The sequence below is a fragment of the Petromyzon marinus genome, chromosome 24 (genome assembly GCF_048934315.1).
Source record: "Petromyzon marinus isolate PM22_M1 ecotype Great Lakes invasive population chromosome 24, UKy_Petmar_22M1.pri1.0, whole genome shotgun sequence".
NCBI classification, from domain to species: Eukaryota; Metazoa; Chordata; class Hyperoartia; order Petromyzontiformes; family Petromyzontidae; genus Petromyzon; species Petromyzon marinus.
The window spans coordinates 3,282,925-3,306,308 of NC_133690.1; the positions used below are offsets into that span (position 1 = coordinate 3,282,925).

The 23,384-nt window shown below is 45.4% G+C and overlaps 1 protein-coding gene across 1 annotated transcript; it reads right to left on the reverse strand.

The window, feature by feature from the left end:
- Nucleotides 1-222: 222 nt before the first annotated feature.
- On the reverse strand, nt 223-22,908 carry LOC142928873 (uncharacterized). The gene is made up of 9 exons (XM_076069322.1): nt 22,644-22,908; nt 20,081-20,321; nt 17,369-17,437; nt 14,362-14,394; nt 11,164-11,217; nt 10,186-10,215; nt 7,765-7,842; nt 1,621-1,791; nt 223-1,172 (listed from the first exon to the last, which is right to left on the reverse strand). Exons 2-9 carry the CDS (start codon nt 20,316-20,318, stop codon nt 967-969), a joined length of 879 nt encoding a protein of 292 aa, XP_075925437.1. The 5' UTR covers nt 20,319-20,321; nt 22,644-22,908; the 3' UTR covers nt 223-966.
- Nucleotides 22,909-23,384: the final 476 nt, after the last annotated feature.

The window sequence follows — 23,384 nt, forward strand, 5'->3', positions numbered from 1 at the left end:
GCCCATGCACACCACAGCTGTCACTATTAGAGGGGCCGCGGAGCGCGCTATTACCTGCGAGCGCGCTCACACCTGAGCGATTACCTCACTTGCGCAAGACATGGTGACGATCCAGCGGTCACCACCCCGCGTTCACTCTCGCCGCATGTTCCCCCACCGCCACCGAGGACTCGGCTTGCACACGCAGTCGCTCCACACAGAAATTGCAGACACCACACCATCGACGGTCTGTGCTAACTTTTTATTCTCGGCGCAAACCACAATCCCTTAAAGCTGCCCAGTCGGCACTACCGGGGGGAGTATCTTGCGAGAAAAGCCTAGGCCTACTGCCGTCTGCGCTCCTGCTCACCCAAGCGTGCTACCATGTACCTCGTAGCCGTACTCGCGGCGTCACACGGACGCTGTGAGAGGCGGAGGGAAGAGGACGAGAAAGCCTTGCCTAACACGGCCTCGTAGTGGCGAATGAGTGGCAAATACACACTGCCTTTCTCGCTTTTTCCACCCCGGCTTCCCAGATGTCGTGTATGACTCATCGCGGCTGGCCCGGTAATCTTTGTGCGCCCATACACTATTAAGCCAACTCAGGGGCACCGCGATGTGACTTGTCCTGCGAGGGTCGGCCAATCCCCTGGCACCGGGAAACCGTGGGACTTTCCTCATAGGAACCCTTCGGATTAAAACCCGTTGTGCCAAGCAATCCCACGCCAGGACACTACGTGTGTGCGCTGTCTGTGTGTGTATTCAGTGTGTGGCCGCGGAGTTTGCAGAGTGGCTTCGAGGCCGTGGCACCACACAATCCCTGCAAACTCCAGCATATGTGTGTGTGTGAAAGTGAGTGTGTGTGTGTGAAAGTGAGTGTGCGCGCATGTGTGTATCTGTCTTTATTTGTGAACCCGAACAGTTTGACTTTTGAACAGGCCTCAGGAATAAGGAACCCGTTCGTAAGTCGGGGGACTGCCCGCTCTTTCATTTGCGTGGTCTTTCTTTCTTTGGTCCATTGCGGGATGATTTGTGCGCGCCGGCTTTTTTGGTGTGATTTTCCCGGGCAGGCTTCGTTGGATGCCCAGGCATCTTCACATCGGGCTCCTGTCGGTTCTGCTCTTCCGCAGCGTCCAATCCCTTTTCCATGTCGGGGCCAGTCGTTGATTTTTTATTTCGCGTGAAGCACATTACTGAACATAAAAGGGGACAAGGGAGTAAACGGGTTAATGTGAGCCACTAAATGCACATGCATGTAAGTATCTGTAGTTATCTATTTGTGCGTGTGTGGGTTTTTCTCCGGGTCAAACTCTGCCTGCATCTTTCCGCGTGTATCTTTGTACGTATCTGACACTGTCTGTCTCTATAGCTGTCTGTATCCTTCGTGTCTCTCAAAGTGTTTGTAAACATGTCTCTGTGTCTCTCTAGATCTTAAGAGATTGAAAACTAATTTCTTCAAGAAACTGCTCGTTGTTGTGTTTAGTTTGCTGTCCTTAACCCCGCCCCTCCGATTAGCACTGTTGGCTACGGAAATGTGTGAAAGAAATTCAACATACACACATCTCCCACGATGATCTGCAGAGGACTCTACTTGTTGTTAAAAACGGCTCTGCTATCTGGAGGAACAAGCTAAAGGCTCACCGATGCAGAAGACGATTAAGCATAGCATGGCTGGCACGATCACGATCAGTGCAATCACGCTGGTCTTCGTGGGCTCAAACTCAGGGTCGTAGTCTGGCTCTGGGATGACGTCGGGATCGACGTCGTCCAGAACCTCCAAAGGTGCTCGCCGTTGATTTTCCAAAATATTTCCTGTAATACAAAGATAAAGGTCCCCCGTGTAGCCTTAACATACTGTCGGGGCAAGTGCTGTTAGCGAGCACCTATGAAGGCCGGTAACGGTACACGAGGGGGTGGGTGGCCAGCACCACGCCCGACCGCCTTCGTCTCCCTAGTGGCAATGTTTACACACTGCACCAGGTACTCATTTGAGGCTGAGTCGATCTAGAGGAGGCCCGGGACCGGTTCAGATAATCGTCACAGGTTTTGGCCGTGAGCGGGAATCGAACTCGGGTCGCCGGGTTCATAGCGCAGCGCGCTAACCGCTACACTACCGCTCCCTACTTCCTGTAACACATACATGCATACACGCGCAGGTGAGTTAGTGACGTTTACAGACTTAAAAAAAAATCCTCGAACATTTTTACATCATTGCTTTTTGTAAAAACCTAGCAGAGTGAATTTAGACGTATCCTTGGCAGCAATGTGCAATGGCTGTATCTACGTTGAACTTCTTTCACACCGTAACGTAGCCACCGTGCTAATCGGAGGTGCGGCGGGCGGGGGGCTGAAGGACAACAAACTAAACACAAACATCAGCAATGTTTAAGAAGGCAGAAGCGTCGGGTGATACGAGCCGGCAGCAGCACTCTGGACAGCGCTGCTTGAAGGGCTCCATGCAGAAGTTGTGAGCAAATCTTTTTGGCCATTCTCACACTCGTGAGGTTGCTCTGCTGTGACATTTTTGAAGGGTTTCTCTGCCTCCTGACTTAGTAATGACATGGTGACACTTTTTTTTTAAATGTTACTGCGCTGATGTCACCACAGTGCGAGCGAAATTCATTGTTCCTACAATTTTGATTTAAAGCTTTCGTGACTGCAGGGATTCATATTCTTGGTTCTTTCGGTAAAGTCACGTAGAAGGGAAAAAGAAAATAAGAAAAATATATTTCGATTTAAAGCTTTCGTGACTGCAATGATTCATCTTCTTTGGTTCTTTCGGTAAAGTCACGTAGAATGAGAATAAAATAATAAATTGATAAAATAAAATAACACAATAATATTCTCACGACGTTTCGGCCACAACACAAGCGGCCTTCATCAGGTGAAGGGAGCGAGACTGTCTGGTAGGACAGCGCTGGAGTGAGAGAGCCACGTTCAGATCATGGCTTTTAAGCTGTGTGAGAGGAACAAAGAGCCTTGACGAAGGAATTAGCATAAAATTTAGCATTGAAAAGGCTGAATGATTAGCTTGTGACTGGTCACAGAAATAGCTATGTTAAAAGTTAAAGCATACACATCCGCAGAGGCACCCATTGTTAAAAGGAATTAGCATAGAATTTAGCATTGAAATAGCTAAATTAAGGCATTCGCTTGTAACTGCTACAGAAATAGTTACGTTGAAGTCAGAGCATACACATTCACCGAGGCACTTAGTACAAATCAAAACAGGAGAATTTAGCATTGAAATAACTAGGCGAATTTAGCATTGAAATAACTGGGTGATTTGCTGGTGACTGGTCACAGAAATGACTACACATCTGAGCTATTCACAGTACTATATAGTGAACCAATAAAAACTAAAATATAAATTACCTTCATGTTATCAATAAACTCTATATTCTCCAATCAGCTAAGCTACCAAGCATAAGTCGTTATATATCACAATGCTATATGGCGAAAAAATGGGTGGATTCTTACCCTCAAATTTCCGTACCACGGATAGCTACGGGCCCCGTTCAGACGGACGAGTTCGTCCATGGTCGGAACAGAGGAGGGGGAGAGAGACAGCTGCGAAGCCCTAGTATACTCCATGTTGTAAACCATACCATTAACCGTGGTGTGAGAGGTATTAAGAGGCAATGCTGGCGAAAGAGCTGCGGTCTGAAGGTCATCGTAAAATTACAATTAATTAAGAACAGAAATGATTTAACACATCTTTCCAGTGGTTACTAAGCCTGAATCCATCTTCTCGGTTGAAATTGTCTCTGTGCTTGTATATGTGAATGGCCTCATGAACGAATCTCTCATGGTAGCCAGTTGGTTTGCAAAGAACCTCCGTCTTGGAGAAGTCAATGTCATGTGAGCCCACTGAATTGTAACAGTGATCTGCCACGGCCGAGGAGTTCGTCTTACCGTGTTTCAAGTCTGCTTTATGTTCGCGGATGCGGTCCGAGATATGTCTTTTGGTTTCTCCAATGTAGCTACTACCACAGAGGCACTTTAGTTTGTAAACGCCCGGGTACTGTATGTCTGGAAGAGCATCTTTTACAGATGGAACTAAACCACGGATTTTGTGTACTGTGTTGAATCGGACCTGGATCTTGTGTTTATTCAGGATTTTGGAGATCTTTTTAGTGACCCCTGCAATGTAGGGTAAGGTGATGGTTTTGAGTGGCTCCACAAGAGGATCCTTCTTCATGACTGGAGTGATGGCTTTGCGGATTGTGTAGTCGGAGTAGCCATTAGCCCTGAGAGCCTGGTGTACGTGCTTGAGTTCACTGGTAATGTGTTCCTGGTCGGAAATGCATTGGGCTCTATGGTATAGAGTCTTGATGAGGCAGTTCTTCTGGGATGGAAGGTGGTGGGAATCCGGTTTCAAGTAAGCATCTGTATGGGTAGCTTTCCTGTAGACAGAGTGGCTCATTGAACCATCATGTCTCCTTTTAATTAAGACATCCAGAAAGGGTAGTTTGCCATCTTTTTCGACCTCCATGGTAAATCTGATGGCTGGGTGTATGGAATTGATGTGGTCGCGGAATTGGTCTAGAGCAGGCTGGCCATGTGGCCAGATGACAAAGGTGTCATCAACGTACCTCTTCCATAAGGTCGGGCGTAGAGTGGCAGTCTGGATGGCGTCAGTTTCAAATTTTTCCATGAATACGTTGGCTACAACCGGAGATAGGGGGGAGCCCATTGGGGTGCCCTCAGTTTGTTTGTAGAAAGTTCCATTCCAGGTGAAGTATGTGTTGGTTAAGCAATGTCTCACCAGGGGGGGTACATCAGTATGCAGTCCTTGATGAACCACGTCTTCAATGATAGCGATGGTGGCAGGTACCGGGACTTTGGTGAACAAGGACACCACATCAAAACTGACAAGCAGGTCGTTTGGGGACAGGGAAATGTCTTTGATTGTCGATACCAGGTGAGTAGAATTTAGTACCGCAGAGGTGGTTTTTCCAGTGAAAGGTCGCAGTATATCAGCCAGAAAACGTGCCAGTTTGTAGGTGGGGGAGCTGATAGTAGAAGATACACCCCTTCGTCCCATCGTCTCTACTATCAGCTCCCCCACCTACAAACTGGCACGTTTTCTGGCTGATATACTGCGACCTTTCACTGGAAAAACCACCTCTGCGGTACTAAATTCTACTCACCTGGTATCGACAATCAAAGACATTTCCCTGTCCCCAAACGACCTGCTTGTCAGTTTTGATGTGGTGTCCTTGTTCACCAAAGTCCCGGTACCTGACACCATCGCTATCATTGAAGACCTGGTTCATCAAGGACTGCATACTGATGTACCCCCCCTGGTGAGACATTGCTTAACCAACACATACTTCACCTGGAATGGAACTTTCTACAAACAAACTGAGGGCACCCCAATGGGCTCCCCCCTATCTCCGGTTGTAGCCAACGTATTCATGGAAAAATTTGAAACTGACGCCATCCAGACTGCCACTCTACGCCCGACCTTATGGAAGAGGTACGTTGATGACACCTTTGTCATCTGGCCACATGGCCAGCCTGCTCTAGACCAATTCCGCGACCACATCAATTCCATACACCCAGCCATCAGATTTACCATGGAGGTCGAAAAAGATGGCAAACTACCCTTTCTGGATGTCTTAATTAAAAGGAGACATGATGGTTCAATGAGCCACTCTGTCTACAGGAAAGCTACCCATACAGATGCTTACTTGAAACCGGATTCCCACCACCATCCATCCCAGAAGAACTGCCTCATCAAGACTCTATACCATAGAGCCCAATGCATTTCCGACCAGGAACACATTACCAGTGAACTCAAGCACGTACACCAGGCTCTCAGGGCTAATGGCTACTCCGACTACACAATCCGCAAAGCCATCACTCCAGTCATGAAGAAGGATCCTCTTGTGGAGCCACTCAAAACCATCACCTTACCCTACATTGCAGGGGTCACTAAAAAGATCTCCAAAATCCTGAATAAACACAAGATCCAGGTCCGATTCAACACAGTACACAAAATCCGTGATTTAGTTCCATCTGTAAAAGATGCTCTTCCAGACATACAGTACCCGGGCGTTTACAAACTAAAGTGCCTCTGTGGTAGTAGCTACATTGGAGAAACCAAAAGACATATCTCGGACCGCATCCGCGAACATAAAGCAGACTTGAAACACGGTAAGACGAACTCCTCGGCCGTGGCAGATCACTGTTACAATTCAGTGGGCTCACATGACATTGACTTCTCCAAGACGGAGGTTCTTTGCAAACCAACTGGCTACCATGAGAGATTCGTTCATGAGGCCATTCACATATACAAGCACAGAGACAATTTCAACCGAGAAGATGGATTCAGGCTTAGTAACCACTGGAAAGATGTGTTAAATCATTTCTGTTCTTAATTAATTGTAATTTTACGATGACCTTCAGACCGCAGCTCTTTCGCCAGCATTGCCTCTTAATACCTCTCACACCACGGTTAATGGTATGGTTTACAACATGGAGTATACTAGGGCTTCGCAGCTGTCTCTCTCCCCCTCCTCTGTTCCGACCATGGACGAACTCGTCCGTCTGAACGGGGCCCGTAGCTATCCGTGGTATGGAAATTTGAGGGTAAGAATCCACCCATTTTTTCGCCATATAGCATTGTGATATATAACGACTTATGCTTGGTAGCTTATCTGATTGGAGAATATAGAGTTTATTGATAACATGAAGGTAATTTATATTTTAGTTTTTATTGGTTCACTATATAGTACTGTGAATAGCTCAGATGTGTAGTCATTTCTGTGACCAGTCACCAGCAAATCACCCAGTTATTTCAATGCTAAATTCGCCTAGTTATTTCAATGCTAAATTCTCCTGTTTTGATTTGTACTAAGTGCCTCGGTGAATGTGTATGCTCTGACTTCAACGTAACTATTTCTGTAGCAGTTACAAGCGAATGCCTTAATTTAGCTATTTCAATGCTAAATTCTATGCTAATTCCTTTTAACAATGGGTGCCTCTGCGGATGTGTATGCTTTAACTTTTAACATAGCTATTTCTGTGACCAGTCACAAGCTAATCATTCAGCCTTTTCAATGCTAAATTTTATGCTAATTCCTTCGTCAAGGCTCTTTGTTCCTCTCACACAGCTTAAAAGCCGTGATCTGAACGTGGCTCTCTCACTCCAGCGCTGTCCTACCAGACAGTCTCGCTCCCTTCACCTGATGAAGGCCGCTTGTGTTGTGGCCGAAACGTCGTGAGAATATTATTGTGTTATTTTATTTTATCAATTTATTATTTTATTCTCATTCTACGTGACTTTACCGAAAGAACCAAAGAAGAAGAAAAATATATATTATATTTTTATTATTTTATTGTTTCCCTTCTACGTGACTTTACCGTAAGAACCAATAATATTTTTGATTTATATATATTTTATTATTTTATTGTTTCCCTTCAACGTGACTTTACCGAAAGAACCAAGAATATTTTTGATTTATATATATTTTATTATTTTATTGTTTCCCTTCAACGTGACTTTACCGAAAAAAACAAGAATATGAAACCAGAATATGTTCCTACAATGTTTCTGCTTGTTGCTCTACCCCTGCCTGGTTATGCAAATTGAGCATCTCAAGGCATTGCACATGCATGGAACGATGCATCGATGTTAATGAGTAAAATTAATACTTCGATTCATCGTACTTGGATTGCAAGGACAACGCGACAGATTTTACGAGAGTCATATTTTAGGAGTGATATAAATTGCACGCAGTGAGGCATTCCTGACGTTATAACTCCAGGATGACGTACGTTCACAATAAGACAGGCAGACTTCCTTGTTCTCTTTCTGGCAGGATTCGCAGCGCAGGGCAGATATATACGTGGGTTCTGCGGACAAAAAAAAACACATGGACGGAGTTAAAAGGCTGTTGATGTCTGCAGATTGCAGGGAAGATTGGGGTCACGAAAGTTCACGTGATGGAACCAGATGTCACGTGCATTTTCAGTAGGGGCAAATGTAAACACTACGAAGTTCCATTTATCACCTTTTTGATTGATTTTTTATTCGCTTTTTTTCTCAAATAGAGATAAAAATATGAAACCAATTTGTACGCATGTTGAACTGCTTTCGCACCGTACATAGCCAACCGTGCTAATCGGGAGGTGCAGGAAGAAGGACAACGAACTAGACACGTACATTTCCTGCAGGAATTTCGGTCACGTGGTTTGACCATTTACTCGTCACACCGTTCAATGCGAGTTGGTGACCGTGGGGGGGATTAGGTTTCGGTCGTGGCATCAGGATCGGTTTGGATGTCACCCACCGGTGACGTTACGCATGACCAGCGATCAAACTCATGCAGTGGGGTTCGTGGCACTGCCCGAACCGCCGCGACACCCACACGATAAGAATGATAAACGTTTACTTGCCCAGTCGAGTGTGTCAAGCAATTGCATTTAGAACACGGTGAGCGAGTTTAAGGTCGAAATAAGCGACATGTGATGACTCCCAGCAGTCTGTTACGTTCAGGATAAGACTAAAAACAAAACTGTTGTTGAGCAGGGCCCTACATTTAGATGTTTGGCCAATTCCACGCAAGACCGTTTGGCAGGAAACAAGCGCACTTGGAGACTGTGCCTGCACGTGAGTTGAGAACACTCAAGAGCTCAACACGAGTTGACTCCTCGATACGTTGCTGTGCTGCCGTCACGCCACGACTTCGTTAAAATTGGGCTTTACTTTCAGGTAATCCTTCATTATATTATTCAGTTAGAATATTACAGTAGATCATCGATTATCCGGTGGCTTCGGGGGGCAGGGGGCGCCGGGTTTTCAAAAACGCCGGATAATCAAATCACTATTTAAAATTGCTTATTTTTGCACGCTGTGTTTTTCGGTGTTGTGCATGTGCTTTTGCGTTTTAAATTTGTTTACTACATAACATTTGCATAAATTTCCTACTCTACAATAAAAAATCCTAATAAAAAAGTGACTATTTACTGTACCGTACTTACCACTAATATTGAAGACTCGAGTATACACATGAAGCATTTTCATTATTTAAATTGTATGTATGTAGTGTATAATGTACCGTATATGATATTTCACAATGAAATCAAGCATAGCTACCTTTTTTGTCACGCCAAACGGTGCCTCTATGAGGGGTTTTGCCAAATCAGCCCGGGACTGCCGGATAATGTGGGAAGCTGCCGGATAATCGAGGATCAACTGTATTTGGTCAACTGGCAGCAGGTTTAGCCTGTACATGTGAAGTTGGTGCAGGTTTTCCGGATAAAAGCCGGGGGGAAAGTGTTGCATTCAAAGGCAAACATTTGTCATGACAATGTTAGAATGTTGGGCAAGCGCCATTATCAAGCGCATGGTGACATCGTCGTTGACGTGCTTGAACGAGTGTGATGCTGAAGCCGACAGTCGGTAGCGCTCGCTCCCATTTCCGGAATAACGCTCGGACCTTTTTGGCCTCATAAATTGTCCACGCACACGGGCACATGCACACATGCGCACACGCACATACACAAATACAAAGTTCGAGCACCTATGAAGGCCGGCACGGCACACAAGGGGGAGTCGACCTAGGGGAGGCCCAGGACTGGTTCAGATCATCATCACTGGTGTTGGCCGTGAGCGAGAATCGAACTCGGGTCGCCAGGTTCGCAGCGCAGTGCGCTAACCGCTAAGCTACCGCTCCCCTGACACATACACACACACACGCACACATGCGCACACACGTATGCATACTGTCTCGTGTGATAAGGTGATAAAGATGAAGTCACGGCACCCATACCGTCTTACAGAATCGCCTACATATATGTAGAGTAGTAGTTAGTGACGTCATGTCACGCTCGCCCTCCAATACGATAACGTACGGTGACGTCATGGACAGGGGGCGGGACGGTGACATGTCCCCCTGGGATATTTAGGTTGGGACCCGTGATGTGTTTGTGGTCGTTGCGGGGAGCCAGGAACGTGTGAAGTTGGAAGTTGGGACCCAGGGTAGGGGGAAATTGGCACCAGGCTAGCGTAGCCTGCGGATGCTAGGGAATCCCCAGTACCCTTCCCCTGGGGGAGCGATGAGTGAGCGTGCAGTACACGGAGTCGTGAATGAAGAAAAGTCCTTAATAAAACAACTGGCGCAAGCCCCTACATGAATATCTGCCTCCGAGTCGTCATTTACGCCTCAACATATATACAGGTGTACACAATCTTACCACAGACAGGGCATGACGGTTCCTTCGAAGCTGAAAAACAAAAAGGAAAGGGCAAAACGTAACGGTTAGTTAAATTATATTCGCATTAGTTGCTTAACAACACAGTCACAAATCCCATACATCACCACCACACAGCAGGGAGTGTAACCAGGTAAGGGTGAAGGGTGAAAGTGTCCTGCTCATGCCACTGCTGGCTAAAGGGCCTCCACTCGAGGTACAGAGATCCCGTCTACAGAGTATTTGGCCTACTCTTCCAAGGTGGCCAGAGACAGGAATATCCACACTTTGCCACACCGTATTGGACGTGCTGATCGACTGATTATGGTGTGTCCCCATGCCTACCGCTCGGTGGACAGAGGAAGAAAGATTTGACAAACTTGCATTAGGGTCACAAGCAAGCGAGCATGGATACATTAAGTTTAATATGTGGGCTTTCGCGACCAATATACATAAGAGGTTTTCTGGGTTAGATCGTGTGAATATAAATGTGTCGTTACTCCCACCACCATCACCACCCAACACAGCTAATTAGTAAGGTTTGCCACGTAAACAAACGTGTCAGTTACTAGTTCAGCAATAACCGGTGTGTTGAAGAGTAAACCCACAACATCTACAATTCGAGTACGACGTTTCGCCAGTAATTACAACTAGCCTCATCAGGCGACAGCTAATTATACCGCTGTATTAATAATAGTGATCCTATACCAAACGAAAACCTCTTATGGATGGACACATTAAGAGTTAAAGTTACAAATCTGTACCGCGCACAAGAGCAAGTGGGAGGGGACAGGTGTTAGCTTGATGCAGGTTCGTGAAGCATCAACAATGCCGTACTATGGTTAGTCTCGTCCCCACCACGGTAACGTGTTAGACACCGGTATTCTCAACATTGCTCATGTGAGCAGGAGGGAGGAGGAGGAAGACAACGATTGATGTTTGCGTCTCGCTGGGTGTGAGGGTGCAATGGGCAGGACTTACTCTTCAAAGCTTCCTGAAAATCCTTCCATAACTTGACGAGTTCTCTCCAGTAGACTGCCATGTGAGAGAGAGAGAAAAAAACGAGTGAACAATTTGTAAATACAGTAAAACCTTGGATTGAGAGTCACTTGGTCTGCGAGTGTTTTGCAAGACGAGCAAAAACTTTAAATAAATATTAATTTGATAAACGAGCGAGGTCTTGCAATACGAGTAGTGTACGTGTACGCTTTGTCTGCCGAGCGTCACGTGATCACAACTGAGCCGATGGTTCTTCTCTCTGTCTCGCTGCGGGATTGTGGGTAATCATCTCCCATGCTCGGTCTCAGTCGGCGTGTCTCACTCGTATAGTCAACATGCGTGCGAGCGTATACTGTTTACTATAGTACTATAGTGTTGTGACCACGTGTATAATGTTTACTACAGTACTATAGTGTTGTGACCACGTGTATACTGTTTACTACAGTACTATAGTGTTGTGACCACGTGTATACTGTTTACTACAGTACTATAGTGTTGTGACCACGTGTATACTGCTTACTATAGTACTATAGTGTTGTGACCACGTGTATACTGTTTACTACAGTACTATAGTGTTGTGACCACGTGTGTAATGTTTACTACAGTACTATAGTGTTGTGATCACGTGTATAATGTTTACTACAGTACTATAGTGTTGTGACCACGTGTATACTGTTTACTACAGTACTATAGTGTTGTGACCACGTGTATACTGTTTACTACAGTACTATAGTGTTGTGACCACGTGTATACTGTTTACTACAGTACTATAGTGTTTACTACAGTATAGTGTTGTGACCACGTGTGTGTGCGTAAAGCATTTTTGTTATTTTTGTCCAAGTGTAGTGACTGTTCTTTAGTAACTGTACTGCAACAATGCCCCCCATGAAATCCTCAAAAGGAGGCAAAAGCAAGTGTCATTGGATAGGTTCCTTGTTAAAGTCGCACAAAAATAAAAAGATTCCAGTGAGCCAACAGATGCCAGTGATTCTGTTAGTGACAGTGAAAGTCGTCCTACACAATAACCCTCCTCCTCCTCTCTCTCGTCTCCCTCACACCAGCCACGATTAAATTAAATTAATACATTTGATTACTTTATATTAAATTTAAATAAGAAAAATATAAAAAGGTATTTTGCATTAATAATTTTTACGTGGATATTTTTAGGGTTGTGGAACGAATCATCGGAGTTTCCATTATTTCCTATGGGGAAATTCGCTTTGATATACGAGTGCTTTGGATTACGAGCACGTTTCCGGAACGAATCATGCTCGCAATCCAAGGTATTACTGTATAGTGCAAAGACTTTTAAAATATTGCTTCATGATTGCCCCTGTACATGTCTGTCCATTGTACTTGCATTTATTTTTTTACAGATGACAGCTTTCAGCTCCAGGAACTGGTCACACTTCTGTGAAGGTGGCCCACATTTGCATTCATCACGACAGTTTCCAAAACGTCATAAATATTGCAAGCCATTAAAAGGATGCCAGCAATGTCTTTATAGTTACATGCAACCTGTTACAATTTGCTTATTCGTGTCTCGACGATAAATCATCAGGGCCATATTATCCAATCGGTACAGTGGGTACAGTAGGCACTGTGCCCAGTGCCTACACATACTTAAGGGCCTACAAAAACTAAAGGGCTTACGAAGACACATTTTTACCACGTTTTTTGTTTGTATGTATGATAAGAAATAAAATGTAACCAGGAAATCTTCTTGAATAGATATATTTGTATAGCAAGGATAGGCACAGTGTACAAAGAAGCAAAGTCACGTCAATGTTATCTGTGGCGCGCAGCACGCTCCCATCAATTTAGGGCACATCCTAAATAATACGTGTATCAGTAATGACGTCTGTACAGCACCTGGACGAAGTACCGTGTGAAACAAGCGGAGTGACAGCGGCGGTAGCAGTAACATGGGGCAGCAGCAGTAGCAACTGTAGAAAGTTGTCACTGAAGGCCTACGAAACAGAAGTGCCCAGGGCCTACAAGAACCTTAATCTGGCCCTGTAAATCATTGATTTTGTTACATCATTCAATCATCCCTTCAAAATATTTTGCAGAACACCTTCCGAACCAGGCAGGTGTGTGTTTCTCGCTCCTGATCACAGGCTGTAGAGTTCCCTGGTGTCCTCTCACATGAATCCCAAACTCTCATTTGTGAAAAAATTAACATCGCCAAAACATCCTCAAGGAGTTTTGAGACTCAGTCAGGATTTCTTAGGTAAATAATGGACATTATTGTACAAGGTGGTCTAAATTAGTTAAGTGAGAAATTAATTCCGTATTTATATTTCGGGAAATTAACTATTGGGCCATCCTGTAGATCTGCCAGCATTATTTGGCTCATCATACAAATCCTGTTGCATTAATGAAAATTATTAATAATAAACGTGTTTTTTTAGGGTTAAATCACGTAAATATTAATCGCCCGATTAAGCTGGTTGTAATTACCAGCGAAACGTCGTACTCAAATTGTAAATGTTGTGCCTTTACTCTCCAACACACCGGTGTGCTGAAGTAGTAACTAATTGGCACGTTTTGTTTACGTGACAAACCTTACTAATTGTCTGTGTCAGATGGTGTTGGCTTAACAACACATGCAATGTACAGATGGAAAAGGTGGAGTCCATGTTTTTCTTGTCGCGCCTTCTCCTGGCAAGCCAGGGTATAGCAGCACCTCGACGCCCACAGTCAGGGAGTTCTGTAACATCTGTGTGCGGTCCACCAAACCTCGCTGCCTCCACAGTGCTGGAATACAGCAATGTATGGCCACCATCGGCAGGCTAATTTCTTGGATTACGAGAATTTCATAACCAATTATACCACTATTGTGCTTTTTGAGGCACACACAATATTTTGGGTAGACATATTTAAATGTCTACCCAAAATATTGTACCTTTATTAAGTAAAAATGTAATATATATTTATTTTCCAGTTTTGCTCCAGAATGATATAATTCTGAGTTTTGGTATTGATAACAGCTGGGTGGTTAGTTTTCTTTTGGGGGTTATCTTTTGAAATAGTTTTTGTGAAAATATTACAAGAGTCTACGGCGCACTGAGAGATGAAATATTCCCAAGCATAGCAAAAAGCAACCAGTCGGATCTCTCAAAACAAATCAAAACTAAATTTCCCACAGTCAGGCACATTGTTTTTCCCCACACTTACTGGCATAGTGTTTTTCACTCAGCTGACCGGAAACTGTGAATGACAAAACCAATACATAGTTAACAAGGCAGGAGTGATCAAGCACGTAAAAAAACGGCAGTGTTTGTGTTTATGCTGATACGGAGTTGTACGAAGCGCACATTACAAACAAACCGAGACAGCATTGAAGGTGCGACCAACAGACATCACGTGTTTAGATACCAGGGGTGGAATGATTAACCGTTGAGTCTTAAGCTCACGATACGTGCAACGAATCACTCGTGTATGAGCCCATGGTGTATCCCTTTTGATTTACATTGAGTCACGGGTTCATGTGACTCTTGAAACCACGAGTTGCCACAAACATTACTGCAATTATCAAATAAATATTTAATAAATATTTGATAATCATTATTCTCGTTGGGCCAGGAAACCCTCAACAATGTCAAGACTTTTTCGGAGAGTTATGCGACATCTTTGCGGAAGAGGGTGATCTTGCTTTGAGAAATCCAAATTGTTTATTTTGCAGATAACTGATCAGCATTCGGGTGTTTGGCCAATACCAGTAATACTGTATTGTTTTGTTGTTGCTATGGGAGGACATTAGGGACCTGGGCAGAAACCCATGCAGAACAGGCGTAGAACAAACTGCACGCAGAGAGGTGCACATGTTGGGAATCAAACTCAGGTCTTGCTGTAATGCTAAACTAAACTACTAAAACTATGTTTTATTTCACCAGGTAAAGCCCACCGAGCTATGTCGCTCTTTTTCAGAAGCGACCTGACCACAAGTGATGGCCCAATTAAGTGGCGTCTCACGTGGACATTTATAGCAGCCGAATACTCTAAACGCGTGATGTTGATACTAAATGTGAAGGGGAAAACTGGAGGACCTGGAGAAAATCCGCACGACCGCAGGAAGAGACATGCAAACTCCAAATATAAAAGCATTCGGGTTGGAATCGAACCCTCCACCTCCTGTATACCCGGCGAGGTAGTTAACATCTCGCCACCAATTGTGTCATTGAATCGTTCCACATTGTCATGGAGGGTGGGGAGGTATTCAAATGTATTAATGGGATTACTGTATTTGTATTAAATCAACCGATTTGCTATCCACGATGTTCGGCGTCATTACTTTGAATGCTGTTTTAATTCGTAGCAATCTAGGCCCTGATTACTTTCATGTAGTCAAACTTTTCGTTCAAGTTAACCGTCACAACACCCACTACATGCGTGCAATTTTCAGTCTTTAGCGTGAGAAGCAACACTCACGGCTGACCATCTCTTCTCTCACACAAATACAGTAGGCCTGTATATTTCAGAGTTCAACGTTGTCGATGTTAGGATTTGTAAACAAAATTGACGATCTTTCTTTTACTTTCAGATCATTGATTTGAGGTAATTACGTAGTACCTTTGTGCTTACAAAAGTGACGTCACACGATGCAGGTTTCTTTTACAGGCCCGTAAATGACACAAACATTTCATTTCCACTTACGTATTTATCAACTAAAAGTGTCAAAAAAAGAGTAAGATCATCCAACATATAGCTAGGGCCGTTTTTGGATATTCAAATCAATCTGACAATGGGCAACAAAGATCCCCCGCATAGCCTTAACAGACTGTTCGGGCAAGCGCTGTTAGCGAGTAGCACCTATGAAGACCGGCACGGCACATCAAATGGTGTGTCGCCGGCACCACGCCCGACCACCTTTGTCTTCCCAGTGGCGATGTTTACACACCCAAGGTCGACTCATCTGAGGCTGAGTCGACCTAGGGGAGACCCAGGACCAGTTCAGATAACCGCCACTGGTGTTGGCTGTGAGCTAGAATCAAACTCTGGTCGCCAGGTTCGTAGCGCAGTGCGCTATCCGCTACGCTACCGCTCCCCACACAATGGGCAACACCGATAGCAACACCCGCCATTCGTCACTAAGTGACGGTGACGTCACCAGGGCGCCTGTGCCAGGCCAGGTGCACTGAGGCCACGTGAAGTGTCGAAGGCTCGCCGACAAGAGGTCTCGGGACAGACCCAGGTGCCATGGGCTGGCTGACTGAGACGACTGGTAGATGCACCAGCTGTACTCCCTGCTGTGCCAATGGTCAATACACCCACTAGCACACACACATTATACCCCTTTGTTCGGTGCATTGTCTTCATATGCTCTTGCATTGCTACACGTAGATCGCTTTTTTTGTCTCAATCCACTGATGGATGAGGGTTTCCCTATGCCGTACTCGTCATGGCGGTTATTTCACCATGCTGGTCGTTGTGGGTTGGAGTCAGTGGTGGGGGCTGGACATTGGAGCATAGGAGATCAGTACAACGATGGATTTTTGCGGTGCTGCGTTTGGCTAACAACAGCCTGGTTGAATTTAGATGCTCATGAATATGAAAATGCAAATTGCAAGGTATATATTTCAGAAACATGCACGGATGTTTCAACTGCCATGACGGAGAACGATATTTTTTATTTTACTATTTTTTACCAGGTAAGGCCCACTGAGCTAAATAACTATTTTTCAAAAGCGACCTGGCCACAAATGATAGCTCAACGAAGCAGCTTACCAAGTGGAAATGTATAGCAGCCAAATACTCTCAACGCATGTCTCTAAATATGGAGGGAAAAACCGGAGGACCCGGAGAAAAATCCATGCGACTACGGGGAGAGAGAGAGAGACATGCGAACTCCAAATATACACGTAGGCTTTCGCGACCATTATATACAGTCGTTAGGGTCAGGATCGAACCCACAACCTCCTTCATACCAGGCGAGGGAGTTAACAGGGGACCATGAGATTGCAAGTTATATAGTGTACAAACCATTACACCGTGACATCACGCTGCTCATTTGTTAGACAACATATTCAGGTGTTGGATTTGTTTTCTCTCCAAAAATCCTGGAAAACTGTGGAGCAAAGTATCGGTTTGTTTGCGTTCTCTTGAGCTAGGCTGCTGAAACGACTTCTGCCGAGAGCGTGCGAGTCAGCCCGCTGACATGCCCCTCGAGTCCGAACGCACGTACCGTCTCCAATTCTGTTGTTCATCTCCACAAACTTGGAGCCCATGGTTTGCTCCACCTGCTCGTACAAATCTACAAGACGGTGAACAACACGCACGCACGGACACAGAGCGTTCCAGTTAACACGGCCAGCCTTTTCCGAATCCACAAGACGGTGAACAACACAGACGCACCGACAAAGAGCGCGCACTCACAGAGAGACAGTTACAGAGAAACAGAATGACGGGCTCATAGAGACACAGAGAGACACGGAGACAGAAAGACAAGAGACTCACAGAGAGACAGTTACAGAAAGACATGGAGAGACAGACACTCACAGCGACTGACAGAGAGACAGTTATAAAGACACACAAACAGATGAGCTCATAAAGACACAGAGAGAGAGACATGGAGATACAAACACACACACAGACACTCACAGAGAGACAGTTATAGAGAGCTACACAAACAGATGGGCTCATAGAGACACAGAGAGAGAGAGTGAGACATGGAGATACAGACACACACACACAGACTCTCACAGAGAGACAGTTATAGAGAGACACACAAACAGATGGGCTCATAGAGACACAGAGAGAGAGAGACATGGATACACGCAGATAAGTGTACATACAGGCACAGAGATAGAGACGCATGATGTATGCCGGATGAGACAATCAAATGCAAAGAGACAAAGGACGAATGCATCGTAATTATACCTCTGTGCATTTATATTGAATGCCTCTCACCTACGTCTTATATTTCTCTAATGATCGTATTTTCCCGCATATAGCCCACATACGCATATAACCCGCAAAAATAACGTTTTGTGTAAAACAAATTTCAGATAGCCCAAACCTCCATATACCCCGCAGGGTCTTGTTTTGTTTGTAAAAAGTGGTATACCCCGCGGGTGAGATGCGGGAAAATACGGTACTGCCTCTAATTCCTATCGTTCTTTCATACCTCGCTACAAATGTAAATAATCTTATAACTCTCTTGATGACTGTATCTCTCTTCTCTTCGAAATTAACATCTCTCCAAATTTTCTCATAATATATAAATGTAATCACCCAAGCGAGTCGGCGCATGGAACACCTAAGAGACCGGGGTGTGGAGCCAGCAGAGGGCAGGAGTAGGGGCACGGTGACTGTGCATCTGTGAAAAAGAGCTTCATAGCTCATCGGATTCCTCCAGTATAAATAAATATTCCGATTCTGTATGCAGGACATAGCAGGGGAGGGACGAGGTCACTCGACCTGGCCACAAGTGATAGCTCAACGGAGTGTACTTATCGCGTGGACACTTCTCTCAGCCAAATACTCGGAAGCACGTTTCTCAACGTGGAGGTAAAAAGAGAAAAATCCACGCGGCCAAACGGAGCGAGAGAGAGAGACGCAAACTCCAAATATACAGCAGACGTTAGAGTCGGGATCGAACCCCCGACCTCCTGCATGAGCCGCCCGAGCGGCGGGCGGCGTTTACAGGGGAGGCCTCCTGGGGCGAAGGGGGAGGGCAGGGGGACAGCCACACGGCCGAGAGACCACGTGGACGGAGAGGAGAGTTGGTGGCAGTGACTGGGCGGTGTGTGCGGAGTTTAATGTTCAGTGTTAGGCTCCACAGTGATGGTGGTGATGCACGCCACTCATTCACGAATCGTTGTGGAGTTGTCACGAAAGCCGCGTCGAGTTGAAAGATAAGTCTTTGAGTCGTCCCTGATTGTTGCGGTGGGCATTGCATATATTCTGAAACGCATCTTCATCCTCCAATGTCTTCTGAATACCTCTCATCTCTATTCTGTTTCACGTCCAGCTCATCTGAATACATCTTACATTCCTCTTCTGTCTAACACATGCATTGCACTAAACAGATCTGGACTAAATTACATTTTTAACACATCCACTATCTCGAGCATACATTTCCATCATCTCTCAGATACGTGTCTTACAGCTCTATTGCAGACACATCTCAGACACGTGTGTGTGTATATATATACTCATAATAGAGGTTTTGGGGTATATCACGTAAATATAAATACGTCGTTCAACCCGCCACCACCCGATACAGCCAATTAGTAAAGGTTTGTCACGTAAACAGAACGTGGCCAATTCGTGACTAGTATAGCACACCGGTGTGTTGGAGAGTAAACCCACAACATTGACAAACCTTGATAATTGGCTGTGTCAGGTGGTGGCGGGTTTAACAACACATTTATATTCACACGATCTAACCCAAAAACCTCTACTATGGATGATATTGGTCGCAAAAGCCTCCTACGTGTTAAACTGATGATATATTTACTCTTTGCACCGCATGCCTCTCGGCCTGTCAGTTGATGTGACGTGCCGAGACACAGGCTGCCCTCGTTCTGCACCTCGGTGAGGAAACGAGCGCGTTGCGGGGGCTAGCAGATGTTAACTCCCTCGCCTGGTATGCAGGAGGTTGTCAGTTCAATCCCGAACCCTGACACCTGTATATTTGGAGCATACGTGACGCTCTCCCCGTGGTCGCGTGGATTTTTCTCCGGATCCTCCGGTTTTTCCCTCTACATTTAGAATCAACATCACGCGCTTAGAATATTTGGCTGCCATAAATTTCCCCGTGATAAGGCACTGTGTTGAGCTATCACTTGTGCTAGCCAGGTTGCTTCTGAAAAATAACTATATAGATCAGTGGTCCTCAGTTGGTAAATATAAAGAGTAAAAAAATGAAATGAAAGTAAAAAGGGTGACTCACAGATCAAGCGCTTGGAATGTTCTCCCAGCAGCTTGGAGATGATATTCTGCACGCCCTTGTACGTCTTCGTGCGAATGAAGGGCCTGTCGATCTCCATCCTGTTCAGCAGCGCTTTCAGGGGCACCGCGATGGCTTCCGTGCACTTGAAGCACGGCTCGCACGGGCGGGCGACGAGCAGCAGCAGCAGCAGCGTTGGCAGCACTGCGGTCACGAGGCACGAGGAGCGCTGGGGAGCCATGGCCTGGGGAGCGAGAGAAGGGGTCACGTTTAGCGACTCGACCTTTACTCGGGCCATTTTGGAAATACAGGGGCTCCTCTACTTACGAACGAGTCAGAATCCAGAGGTGTGTTCGTAAGTTGATTTGTTCGTAAGTCCAACTTACTCCTGTCGGTTCCGAACATTTTGTATGACATGTACACTAAATAAGAGAATAGCTCTAAAAGTTGTATAATCTCCTATAAACATAGATGCCACTGGTTCTTCAAGTTCTGCCGATGCCACCAATGACATCTATTGCGCGGCGGTTTAACTTACGACTTTCGGTCCGAACAGGCAAACTGGACGCACAGACAGGTTTGTTCGTATCTCTAAGTCGAATTTTCCTCAGTAGAGGAGTGTCTGTAGAACTTTATGGTTATAAAAGATGTAAAACGATTGCGTTACGGTAAACAAGATTGCTAAATTTGGTAATCAAAGCCAAAACATCACCAAATGCAGTTACGTGGCGTGTTTACGTTTTCGCGCCACGATTCGTAGTTCACGTAAAAAGACTAGAAGCAATACGACCAGTTATAAATAACAGTGGAGCGTTGGCATTGGGCAACGGACCGTGGTGGTGGTGGTGGTATTAAACCAGTATAGGGAAGGAGATGAATCTTAGAAAGCGGGTGGGCACTCAAAACAATAGCAGCGTGCACGCCCCCATTAAACCAAATCCGTCACTGGCAGCAAGGCGAGGAATGGAAATGTACTCTTTGGTTTTATTCGGTAAAGTCACGTAGGTAAAACAAATTAAAATAAAATAAACAATAAAAACACGACGTTTCGGAGGCAGCGCAAGCTTCATTTTATTTTAATTTGTTTTACCTACGTGACTTTACCGAATAAAACCAAAGAGTATGAATCCTTGCAGTCACGAAAGCTTCAAATCTAGATTGGAAATGTCTCAGTGAGGAGAACGACTCCCTAATGAGAGGCCTTGCAGCAGCCAAACCGTGCAGCAGGAGCAGCAACAGCAGAAGTAGCAGCAGAAGCAGCAGCAGGAACAGCATCAGCAGGAACAGCATCAGCAGAAGCAGTAACAGCAGCAGCATGAGCAGCAGCAGGAACAGCAGAAGCAGGGGCAGCAGCAGCATGAACAGCACCAGGAGCAGCAGCAGCAGGTGGAGCAGCAGCAAGAGCAGCAGGAGTAACAGCAGCAGTAACAGCAGCAGAAGCAGATAGAGTGCTTCCATGCTCATGGCCCTGAACTCCTCTGTGCAGGCGTGAGGCGTGCCACACATTCCACATTCCCCAGCCTCTCTGCCCGTTGCCACCGCTATCGATGTCCAAATGACGAGCCACTTTGTTGAGCTATCATTTGTGCTAGCCATGGCGCTTCTGAAAAATAAGTTAATAGCTTCGTGGGCTTTGCCTGGTAGGATGGGGATGGTTTAGTTTCATTTGTATGATTTGGGTGATTGTTTGCTTTACCTGTACTTTGCCCCTGCTGAACATCTGTGGAAAAGAGCTTCATAGCTCATCGGATTCCTCCAGTAAAAAGAAAGATTCTGACTTTAGTTATGAATTATAAGGTTGCCAGGATAGCATTTTTCACGATACGATGCGATAATTTTCACGATCTTATTGACTATCGCAATAATTTTCCCTTAACTTTGCATTTGTATTTCCCACATTCTATCATGATTGTGCTTGGCTGGACTTAACACTCCGAATAAGGTGCTTTGGCAGTTGTTCAAAGGCAGCTCACCCAAGACAAAGCAGCCACGCCTCTTATAATCGTTGCACCTTCAAATTACAGTCTATCGTTGTCACAACGCGCTTGTCTCTCCAATCAGTTCGCATGTCAACCACGAACGGGACCAGAGTGAGCCCTGCCTCGAGATCGTCGTCCTAAGCGCGGGTCACGTGACCCCCGTTCTCTGTGCGCCACTCAACCAGCGATGATTATTCTATGTGCTATGATTATGCTATGTACTATGAATACTCTACGTGCTATGATTATTCTACGTGTTATGATGTGCTATGATTACTTTTCGCCCTATAATGATTTAATGTGCTATGATTATTGTACGTACTATGATTGCTCTACATGCTATTATTATTTATACACTATGATTATTCTACGTGTTGTAGATTACTCTACGTGCTATTATTAGCCTATTATGATAATTCCATGTGCTATGATTACTCTACGTGCTATGATTACTCTACTATGGTTATTCTATGTGCTATGATTACTCTACGTGCTATGATTATGTCTGTAATATCAAGGACGCTCCTTCCCCGAGTCACTCACCACAAGCCCAGTGTAGTAGTAGTAGTACAAGTAGGGTCGCTTACCGCTTTTTCTTTCCAAAACGGGACTTCTCTCCAACAGTGGTGACGAGGTAATGTTGTTGTATCCCTCCCGTTGTGTTCTAACACCAATTAAGTTTTGCCTCTCCAATCAATTCGCACGTCAACCACGAACGGGACCAGAGTTGAGGCCTGCCTGGACACAGCCTGGAGATCCGTCGTCGTGAGCGCGCGAGTTGGTTGTCGTGACGACGCCGTGACGTAACAGTCACGTGGCCCGATCTCCCAGTTCCGGGTCACGTGGCTCGTTCTCCCAGTTCCGGGTCACGTGGCTCGCTCTCCGAGTCCCGGGTCACGTGGCTCGTGTTCCGTGTGCTCGTGCGAGCCATCCAACCAGAGCCGCTGCCGCGTGCACCTCGTGCTCGGCTGTGATTTGAATTCGTTAGAGAACCCCACCGGTGCCCTAAATAGGCGTGCGATGATGGTGCATGCGTGATGTTGGTCGTATTGGCGGTTGTTGCTGTAGTCGGTGGTAGTTGACGATGAAAGATACTGTTATCGGTTTGTGGTGGTTGTTTTATTGGTAGTGGTTGTTGGTGTTGACTGGTGGTTGTCATTGTGTTGGATGTGGTTGTTTTATTGGTGGTGGCTGAAAGTTTTGGTTGTTTTATTGGTGGTAGATGGTGGTGGTTGTTGTGTTGATGGTGGTTGTTTTATTGGTGGTAGATGGTGGTGGTTGTTGTGTTGATGGTTCTTTTATTGGTTGTTGTTGGTGTTTTGTTATTG